The sequence below is a fragment of the Sciurus vulgaris genome, assembly GCF_902686455.1.
Source record: "Sciurus vulgaris genome assembly, chromosome: 1".
NCBI lineage: Eukaryota > Metazoa > Chordata > Mammalia > Rodentia > Sciuridae > Sciurus > Sciurus vulgaris.
Window position 1 is genome coordinate 36,087,725 of NC_136461.1, and position 11,012 is coordinate 36,098,736.

The following is an 11,012-nucleotide window of genomic DNA, read 5'->3' on the forward strand; positions in this document are numbered from 1 at the left end:
TCTGAAGATATCAATATAATTGATATACTTTTAGCTAGATCAATCTAGGGAAAACAGAAGACACAAATTATCCATATGGGAATGAAGGAGGGAATTTCATGACATAGCCTTCAGACATGAAAAGTATGAAGAGGTAACATCTTGAAAAACTTTATTCCAATAAGTTTGATGAAGTGGACAAATTCCTTTAAAAATCACAACTGCCAAAGCTTACTCAAGGGGAAAAAAAGTATGACCTAAATAGCCTCATATGTATTAAGTAAGTTAAATCTGTAATTAGAATCCCCCCATGTTAAAAAAAAAAAAAAAAGCCAGGACAACAATAAAAAACAAGGAAGAGGGGGTTGGGGTTGTGGCTCAGTGGTAGAGTGCTTGCCTAGCATGTATGAAACACTGAGTTCAATCCTCAGCACCACATACAATAAACAAGCAAACAAATAAATAAATAAATAAACAAAATAAAGGTGTCCACCTATAACTAAAAAAAATTTAAAAATCAAGGGAGAAATAACACCAACCCGACACAAATTAATTTAAAAAATATGGGTGGAAGGAAATTTGCCAACTGATTTTTTGAGTTCAGTATTATCCTGACATTAAAACCCAGTAAAAACATAAAAAGAAAGAAAACTACAGATGAACGTGTTCTCTTAAGAAAATAATGGTACAAAAGTCTTTAATGAAAATTAGCAAATCAAAACTAGCAATATGTAAAAAAGACATATCATGACCAAATGGGCTTCATCCTAGAAATGAAAGATTGATTTTGCATTTGAAAAATCACTGTAATTGCAATGTTATCAAATAAAGGAGGAAAACAATGTAATCATCACAATACATGCAAAAAATGACTGATGAATTGGATATGGGCTAGGAAGGAGAAAGGAAGGAAGGAAGAAGGAAAGGAAGAAAGAGAATTAAGGCCCAAGCAAGTGGAATACAGAGTTGTTAATTATTGAGATGGGGAAGACAGCAGAAGAAGTCACTTTGGGAGGAGTAGATCAAGTATTTTGTTATAGACACATTAAGTTTGAGATGCCTATTGGACATTTAAATGGATCTATAAAGTATTAGTTAGAGATATTGAATCTGAAGTTCAGGGTAGGGGTTTAGGTTTAAAGTTTTAGGACTAGATTAGATCACTATATGATGAGTGGAAATAGAACAAGAGTTCTGAGCCCTGGGGATCCTCCAATCCCTAGCTTAGGTTCTTGGGAGAAACCATCACAGAAGTAGGTAGTTTGGGCATGAGCACAGGTGTGTAGGGACAGACACTATCAACACTGCTTAAACTAAGGATGTGGAGGTCATGAAGGATCTCAAATGCCAGGGTAGGGACATGAAAATTAGCAAATCAAAACTAGCAATATGTAAAAAGGACATATCATGACCAAAGAATGAAGAGACAGAATCATGGTCAGAGTCACAATTTATTTTTTATTTATTTTTTGGGATATTGAGGATTGAACCCAGAAGCACGTTACTACTGAGTTACATCCCCAGCCCTTTCATTTTATTTTATTTTTTAAAAAAATTTAAGACAGGGTCCCACTAAGTTGCTTAGGGTCTCACTAAGTTGTGGAGACTGGCCCTGAACTTGCAATCCTCCTGCCTCAGTTTCCCGAGTCACTGGGATTATAGGTGTGTGCCACCATGCCTGACTCAGAGTCATAATTTAGAAAGGCTGCTGGGGCAGCACTGAGGGGATGAGCTGGAGGTTAGGGTGGGGCAGAACGCTTGGGCAGGAAAACCAGGCAAGAGGCAAGAGCAAGTATGACGTCATTTTATCAGCCTAGATACTGGCCAATGGTCTCTTGATATGGGATTTCTCTGTCCTTGGGCTCCTCCAGTATCAAAGTCTCCAGGGATTTTTCTGCTAAAGATTCCATCTGGATCTTCTTGGCTTGGCCTGAACCAAGAAAAGAAAAGAGAAGAAAATAGAAAAGAAAAGAAAAGAAAAGAAAACAAAACAAAACAAAAAAAATTTGCTGAGGGTTCTGTCCATGGTGCTTATGTGTTAGTTCCCATTTTCACCTCTGGAGGGCACACTGACATTCCCATCTCAGATCTCGCGACTAACAAAGAATCAAGCCCAGCATCATCCCAGGTATGGTGTTGGGTTCTGGTAAAAGATGCTTGGGGATGTGTGCTGGCTTCACCTCTATTTAGATCTCTCATGTTGTAGTTGTTTGACCAGACACACTGAGAAAGTCTTCATATCTAGGGAACTGGAGGGCTCTGACCCAGTCATTTTCCAAGGTTCCACCCCACCCCTATGATCGACCACATGGAGGTGGCTCAGGGTTTGCCTGGCTCCTTAGTCTTGTTTCTCGTAGTGGCCTAGTTGCCTCTCTGCTCAATAGCTCATCTGTGTAACCTGTAGGCCCAAACATTTTGTCATTTTGTCTTTGCTTATTAACTTTTCCTGAAAAGTCACTTTATGCTTCCTTCATATGAATAATCCTAATTCAAATGAGGTGTACCTGTTTCCAGAAAGCCTTCATGGATCCTTCCCAGGTTGCTTAGGTATATCATTCCGCCCCCCCTCCCCCGCCCCCGCCCCCGCCAGGACTGAGGACTGAACTCAGGGCCTTGCGCAAGCTAGGCAAGAACTTTGCCACTGAGCTAAATCCACAGCCCCCCTTCACCTCTTCTTAATTGACACTATGCACAAAATTGACTTATAGTCTTGGCTCCTGACAACTGTCCTTACTGATCCTTTTATAGGCCTGTTCCCTTTTCCCCTTCCTTCTTCTTTCTCTCTGTCCCTCTCCCTCTCTCTTCCCTCCCTCTCCATCCTCACTCTGCTCTGGAATTCACAACCAAACCCAATTCAATAAATAATAATCAACATTAACTTACATTTTAGCACCCATCCCCTTTCTTCATCCCCTGGTAAACTCTGTCCTGAAATTAGTATTTGTAATTTTCTTGATTAAAAATAAATACATAGCTTGGGGTTGGGGTTGGATCTCAGTGGTAGTGCACTTGCCTAGTATGTGTGAAGCACTGGGTTCGGTTCTCAGCACCGCATATAAATAAATAAAAAAATAAAGGTCCATCAACAACTAAAAAAAATTAAAAAAATAAATACATAGCTAATTTTTATTTTAGTTGTTACTGGAATTTATACAAAGGATATCATACTGTATGCAATCTTCTGAGACTTGTTTTTTATTTCAACATAACATTGAAGTTTCATTTGAATTGTTACATGGGCTATAGTTCACTCAATTTTGCTGGCTTATATAAAATGTTAATTTTGTGTAAATATGTCACAATTTATTCATCCATTTCCCTCTCCATGGGCATTGGAGTTGTTGCCATTATTTTGCTATTACAAATAGAACTGCTAAAAATATTGTCATACATGTATCCTGGCTCTTGTCTTCTTGTACATACTTGCCACACGCATGTACACATAAGACTGAAATGGAATTTCTGATTTGTACAGTATGTGAAAATTTAGCTTTACAAGATAATACTAAGTTGTTTTTCAAAATTAGGGATGTATAGTAGAATGGTTGACTCACATTCTCTCTAGCTTTTGCTTTTGCCAGTCTTCTTAATCTTCGTAAATTGAATGGGTCAATTTGAATTTCATTGTAGCCTTTTATTTTTATGTCCCTTCCTACTAATTAAGTATAGCCAATGCTTATTGAAGACATGGTTTCCTTTTCTATGAAATGTCTGATTGTGACTTTTGTTCATTTTTCCTGTTGTTTTTCTTTCTCTGGATGATGTGAGGCATTTTGTAGATTCTCGATATAAATCACTTGGAGTTATCTGTTGTAATGATTTTTCCCCCATTGGTAAATTTCTCTTTTCTCTCTTTTTTGCTTTTTGTCAACAGAAGTAATTATTTTAACAGTTAAATTTATTAATCTTTTCTTTTATGATTAGCTCTTTTTAGGTGATAAATTGTTTCAGAAATCATTTCCTAGGTCACAGTTATAAAGATATTAACCTATTAAAGCATTTAATAATAAATGCTCTTATTTATTATTAAATGCTTTAAAGTTTTCTCTTTTCCATTAGTTCTTAGTCTATTTTAAGATGACACTTTTTGGGATTTCGGCTGCGGTGGCGAAGGCTGCTGCCTGGGAAAACCGAGAGCTGAGGTTCTTGATCTTTTACAATGGGTGAACCACAACAAGTGAGTGCACTTCCACCACCTCCTATGCAGTACATCAAGGAATATACAGATGAAAATATTCAGGAAGGCTTAGCTCCCAAGCCACCTCCTCCAATTAAAGACAGTTATATGATGTTTGGCAACCAGTTCCAGTGTGATGACCTTATCATCTGTCCTTTGGAAAGTCAGGGCATTGAACGGCTTCATCCTATGCAATTTGATCACAAGAAGGAACTGAGAAAACTCAATATGTCTATCCTTATTAATTTCTTGGACCTTTTAGATATCTTGATAAGGAGCCCTGGGAGTATAAAACGAGAAGAGAAGCTAGAAGATCTTAAGCTGCTATTTGTACATGTGCATCATCTTATAAATGAATACCGACCCCACCAAGCAAGAGAGACCTTGAGAGTCATGATGGAGGTACAGAAACGTCAACGACTTGAAACAGCTGAGAGGTTTCAGAAGCACCTGGAACGAGTAATTGAGATGATTCAGAATTGTTTGGCTTCCTTGCCTGATGATTTGCCTCATTCTGAAGCAGGGATGAGAGTAAAAACTGAGCCAGTGGATGCTGATGATAGCAATAATTGTACTGGACAGAATGAACAACAAAGAGAAAATTCAGGTCATAGAAGGGACCAGATTATAGAGAAAGATGCTGCTTTGTGTGTTCTAATTGATGAAATGAATGAAAGACCATGAAAGATATTTCTCTTCTTTTTTTCATTTTGATAAATAACATCATATAGTCCTCACTTTTGGGCAGTCTTAACAGAGGTATAACTAAAAATATAAAGGAATTTGTTTTTCTTGACACCAGTTTTTCAGTGGTGAGATGCCTTAGGCAGTAATTTCACTGTGTAACAAGATTAGGCAAATGAATACACCTACATAAGAGAAATCACCTTAAAACGTAAAGTGTTTGCTGTTGTGTGGGATGTTCCGATTTTTGGAGTAGCAATAAAATTTTGAAGATATCCTTAGTACTAACTAGCAGGCTGTCATCCTTGAAAAAGTATCTTGTTATATGCTTGAATAATGATGGATAAAGGATATTGATACAAATGTGAAAGTATGAAATTTTTAGACTATTTCATTAAATAGTTTGCTTAATCTCCAAAAAGCATGTTGAAAGAGGAACCCAGATGAATTAAAAAACAGGAACTCTTCCTCCTGTCTATTCCTGTACACTCACTATCTCGGCCTCTTCTCCCTAACCTACATGGAATGTTGAGGTGGGAATTTCATAAATTATTTTTCCAATTATTCAAGTAGTAAGTCTTTTTTTAAATTTTTTTTTATTTTTACTTTTTATACTGGGGATTGAACCCAGGGGCTCTTAGCCATTGAGCTACATCTCCAGCCCTTTTTATGTTTTGAGATAGGATCTTGCCAAATTGCTCAGGCTGGCTTTGAACTTACGATCCTCCTGCCTTTGACCTCCTGAGCCACTGGGATAACAGGCATGTGCCACTGTGACCGGCCTTCTCAGTTGTATGCATTTGTTTTAGTAATTAAGACATCTATGTAGTTAAATACCCATTTCCTTTAAATCTGAGCTCAGGCTTGCTTAAGGCTGGAAGCCTGCAATGGAGAAAGGGTTTGGTGGCAGAGACTGCTAGATGTCTGCCAAAATTTTTGCTTCCTTTTCAGATACGTTACTTAGGTATGGCTGCCCAGCTCGGGACCACATATACTGAGTTAGGACTATGCATCTATATGAGACCATGTGACTAAGTTCTACACAGTAGGAATTCAGATGAGCCCCGTTAAAATTTCTTGCATGATCCTCCTGTTTATACCTTCTGCTATTTAGATGGCATACCCAAAATAACTGGAAGCTACTTGAAGATGGCAAAGAATGTCATTTGGACCTTGAATGATTGTGAGGCCTAGTTCTTCCTTTTGTTAACTCCACATCTTTCCCACCTAATTTGATTTTATGTGAGCAAGAAATAAATTTGTTTTGACTAAGAAAAAAAAAATAAGATGACACTTTTTGTATGTGTAGGGGAAAAATAGGGATCTAATTTCATTTTTTCATCACTGTCATATCACTTGATAACTTTTTGGGGGACAATTTTAATCCACATTGGCCAATTTGTACCATCACACTGTCTTAGTTACCATTATTTCATAATATATTCTGATAGCTGGTAAGACAAATCTTTCCTCCCTATTTTTATTCTTCAGAAATACCTTGGATATTCTTGACTTCTTACTGTTCATTGTTAATTTACCATAAACTTGCCAAGTTTCTCTTTAAGAAGCCCTGCAGGGATTTCAACTGGGGTTGCCTTCAATCTAAAATCAACCTTTTAACCATAATAAGTATAGGTATTTATGAATATGAGATAAATATTGTCTCCATTTATTTCACCTCCCCCTCCTTTTCTTCCTCCCTCCCCTCCTCCGTCTCCTTCTTTTTGGAGTACAGAGGATTGAATCCAGGGCCTTGCAGAAGTTTTCTACCACTGAGTCACATCCCCAGCCCATTTTATTTTATTTTTGAGACAGGGTATCACTAAATTTCCCAGACTGGCTTCAGACTTGCCATCATTATGCCTCAGCTGGGATTGCAGGCATGTATTACCAAGCCTGGTCATTTTCATCTTCTTCAATATCTTTCAATAAAGTCTTGTTTTCCCCAACTGTTTATTTCATAAAAAATATCAGGGTTATAGAATATTCACAAAAGTAGTATAAATCAACATCTATATTCCTTTGCAATATTTGCTTTAATGCTCTATTATATAAGTATTCATGTTCTTTCATTGTGAAATATTTGAGACTGAATTGCAAATCAAATTTTGAAACTTACTCCCCAATAGTTCTATATCTAACTCCTAAGTTCTTCAGAATGAGTACAACATAATTACCACACTCAGGAAGTTTAACACTGATACATTATTTATTCTTTAATATATACTTCATATTAAAAATTCTCCACTTGTCTCTTTAATGTCCTTCAGGATCAAAGTTCTCACACTGTGTTTAGTTGCCTTGCCTCTTTTATTCTCCTTTAATCTAGAACAATTCTACAGCTTGTCATTGATCTATGTGAATTTTATCTTTCATGATATTTATTTTATTTATTTAGTTAGAGCCTCTCATGATATTTTTGAAAGCATAGGATAGTTTTTGTAAAAAAATTGTTTTTAAATTTGATATAAAATGACTGACCCAATTTACAATCCCACCAGCAATTGTCATGTAATTGTTTTCTCATGATAGATTCAGATTAAGCATATGGGTTAGGAGTACTGTATCAGTGACTCATGTATCACATCTGAGGGCACACGACATCATCTAATTGTTTGTGATGTTTGATCATTTGGTTGAGGAGTTACCTCTCAGTAATGTCTCATGATTGTTTGCATATAGATCTTATGCAACTTTGTGTCATATTTATGCCTAACTACTCTATACAGAAGGTTTCCAACTTCGGATGGGTTTGACTTAGGATTTTTTTGACTTTCCAATGGTGAGAAAGTGAAACACATTCAACAGAAATCATACTATGGATTTTGATCTTTTCCAGAGCTAGTGATAGGCAGCTCAATACTCTCTTGATGCAAAGCAGTGGCAGCAAGTCCCAACTCCCAGTTAGCCATGTAATTATAAAGGTAAATAACTGACACTGTGCAGTGTACTGTGTTGCTAGGCTGTGGCACTCAGTTGGTAAGGTGTATTAATGCATTTTTGACTTATATTTTCAACATATGATGGATTTATTGGTTGGGATGTAACCCAACTATAAGTTGAAGAATGACTGTAATTTTGTTACTATTATAGATGGCATCTTTTAAAATTTTTTAAATTTTTTAATTTGTTCTAATTAGTTATACATGAGAGTAGAATGCATTTTTCCTTTTTTAAAATTTGTTCTGATTGGTTATACCTGACAGTAGGAAGCATTTTGACACACTGTACACAAATGGAGCATAACTTCTCATTCCTCTGTCTGTACAGGGTGCGATCATACATGTATGTAAGGTAATAATGTCTGTCTCATTTTACCATTCTTCCCATTCCCACCACCCCACCTCTCCCCTCATTTCCCTCTGCACAATCCAAAGTTCCTTTATTCTTCCCTATCTTCCCACATCCCCACTATGGATCGGCATCCACTTATTAGAGACAACATTTGGCATTTGGTTCTTTGGGATTGGCTTATTTTGCTTAGCATGATATTCTTTAGTTCCACCCATTTACCTGCCAATGCCATAATTTCATCCTTCTTTAAGGTTGAGTAATATTCCATTGTGTATATGTACCTCATTTTCTTTATCCATTCATCTGTTGAAGGGCATCTAGGTTGGTTCCATAGTTTAGCTATTGTGAATTGAGCTGCTATAAGCATTGATGTAACTGCAGCACTGTGTGTGCTGATTTTAAATCCTTTGGGCATAGACTGAGGAGTGGGATAACTGGGTCAAATCGTGGCTCCATTCCAAGTTTTCTGAGGAATCTCCATACTGCTTTCCAGAGTGGTTGCACCAAATTGGAGCCTCACCAATAATGTATGAGTGAACCTTTTCTCCAAATCCTTGCCAACACTTATTGTTGCTTGTATTCTTGATAATTGCCATTCTGATTGGAGTGAGATAAAATCTCAGTATAGTTTTGATTTGCATTTCTCTAACTGCTAAAGATGTGAACATTTTTTTTCATGTTTGTTGATCGATTGAATTTCTTCTTCCATGAAGTATCTATTCAGTTTCTTAATCCATTTATTAATTGGGTTATTTGTTTTTTTGATATTAAGTTTTTTGAGTTCTTTATATATCCTGGAGATAAATGCTGTATCTGAGGGGCGTGTGGTAAAGATTTTCTCCCATTTTGTAGGCTCTCTCTTCACATCATTGTTTCCTTTCCTGTGAAGAAGCTTTTTAGTTTGATTCCATCCCCTTTATTGATTCTTGATTTTATTCTTGTGCTTCAGGAAGTTAGTTCCTAAGCTGACATGGTGGAGATTTGGGCCTATTCTTACTTCTATTAGGTGCAGGGTCTCTGTTCCAGTGCCTAAGTCCTTGATCCACTTTGAGTTGAGTTTTGTGCAGGGTGAGAGATAGGGGTTAAACTTCATTTTGTACATATGGATTTCCAGTTTTTCCAGCAACTTTTGTTGAAGAGGCTACCTTTTCTCCAGTGTATGTTTTTAGTGCCTTTGTCTAGTATAAGATATCTGTATTTATGTGGGTTTGTCTCTGTGTCTTCTATTCTGTACCATTGGTCTATATATCTGTTTTGGTGCCAATACCATGCTGTTTTTGTTACTACAGTTCTATAGTATAATTTAGGGTCTGGTATTGTGATGCCTCCTGCTTTACTTTTCTTGCTAAGGATTGCTTTGGCTATTCTGGATCTCTTATTTTTCCAAATGAATTTCATGATTGCTTTTTCTGTTTCTATAAAGAATGTCATTTGGGATTTTAATAGGGATTGCATTAAATCTATATAATACTTTTGATAACAAGGTCATTTTGACAATGTTAATTCTGCGTATCCAAGAACATGGGAGATCTCCATCTTCTAAGGTTTTCTTTAATTTCTTTCTTTAGTGTTCTGTAGTTTTCATTGTAGAGATCTTTCAACTCTTTTGTTAGATTGATTTCCAAATCTTTTATTTTTTTGAGGCTATTGTGAATGGGGTAGTTTTCCTAATTTCTCTTTCAGTGAATTCATTACTGATGTATAGGAACAAATTTGATTTATTGGTATTAATTTTATATCCTGCTACTTTGCTTAATTCATTTATGAGTTCTAGAAGTTTTCTGGTGGATTTTTTGGATATTTTAAATATAGAATCATGTCATCAGCGAACAGTGATAGTTTGAGTTCTTTTCCTATTTGTATCCCTTTAATTTCTTCTATCTGATTGCTCTGGCTAGTTTCAAGGATAATGTTGAATAGAAGTGGCAAAAGAGGGCATCCCTGTCTTGTCCCAGTTTTTAGAGGGAATGCTTTCAATTTTTCTTCATTTAGAATGATGTTGACCTTGGGTTTAGCATAGATAGCTTTCACAATGTTGAGGTATGTTCCTACTATATCCCTATTTTTTTCTGTTTTGAACATGAAGGGTGTTGTATTTTGTCAAATGCTTTTTCTGCATTGATGGTGTCTTTTGAATATTGTTTCCTTCCTTCTTTCCTTCTTATTCTCTTTCTTTCTTTTTTCAATATTGCAAATTGAACCGAGGGGTGCCCTACCACTGACCTCCATTCACAGCCCTTTTTAAAAATTTTAAATTTTGAGATAGGGTTTCTTTAAGTTATCCAGGTTGGCCTTGAACTTCCTATTCTCTTGCTTCAGCCTCCCCAGTCACTGGGATTATAGGTATGTGCCACTCACCTGACTTTGATATTGTTTTCATTAGTAATTTTTTATTGTTGATGTATGGAAATGCAATGACATTTGTATATTAACCTTACAACCAATTGCCTTGCTATACTCCTACTAACTCTAACCATTGATCTATGGATTTTTTGTTTTGTTTCATTTTATGCCATCATATTATGTGTACAAATTCACAGCTTTATTTCTCCTTTTCCAACCATTTGTGCCTGAACATGTTTTATTTGAACTTTTTATGGTTAAAGTGTCTCATTTGTTCTCTCTAAGCCCCTGAGCTTCCCTCATCGCATTGACAGTACAGTGCTATTATTGTGTGATCACTTGTCTATCTCTTTTGTTAGTACAAGAATTCTTTGAAGACATAGACACAGTAAGTCTTGGCCCAGAGAAAATGTTTGGGAATAATAGCAAATATTTATTGAGTGCCATGCTGTGAATTTTGCAAAACTAATTTCATTTAATTCTCCTAACAACACTATAAAGTGGGTACAATTATTATCTCCTTTTTTTCCCCAGG

The 11,012-nt window shown here is 36.3% G+C and overlaps 1 protein-coding gene across 1 annotated transcript; it reads left to right on the forward strand.

The window, feature by feature from the left end:
• The first annotated feature begins 4,075 nt into the window (after positions 1–4,075).
• On the forward strand, positions 4,076–5,354 carry LOC306654636 (mediator of RNA polymerase II transcription subunit 7-like). The gene has a single exon (XM_079128440.1). It carries the CDS (start codon positions 4,139–4,141, stop codon positions 4,838–4,840), a length of 702 nt encoding a protein of 233 aa, XP_078984566.1. The 5' UTR covers positions 4,076–4,138; the 3' UTR covers positions 4,841–5,354.
• The last annotated feature ends 5,658 nt before the right edge of the window (positions 5,355–11,012 follow it).

Bases quoted from the DNA above. Each gene is read 5' to 3' on its own strand.
- LOC306654636 (XM_079128440.1), top strand. From the start codon at position 4,139: ATGGGTGAACCACAACAAGTGAGTGCACTTCCACCACCTCCTATGCAG.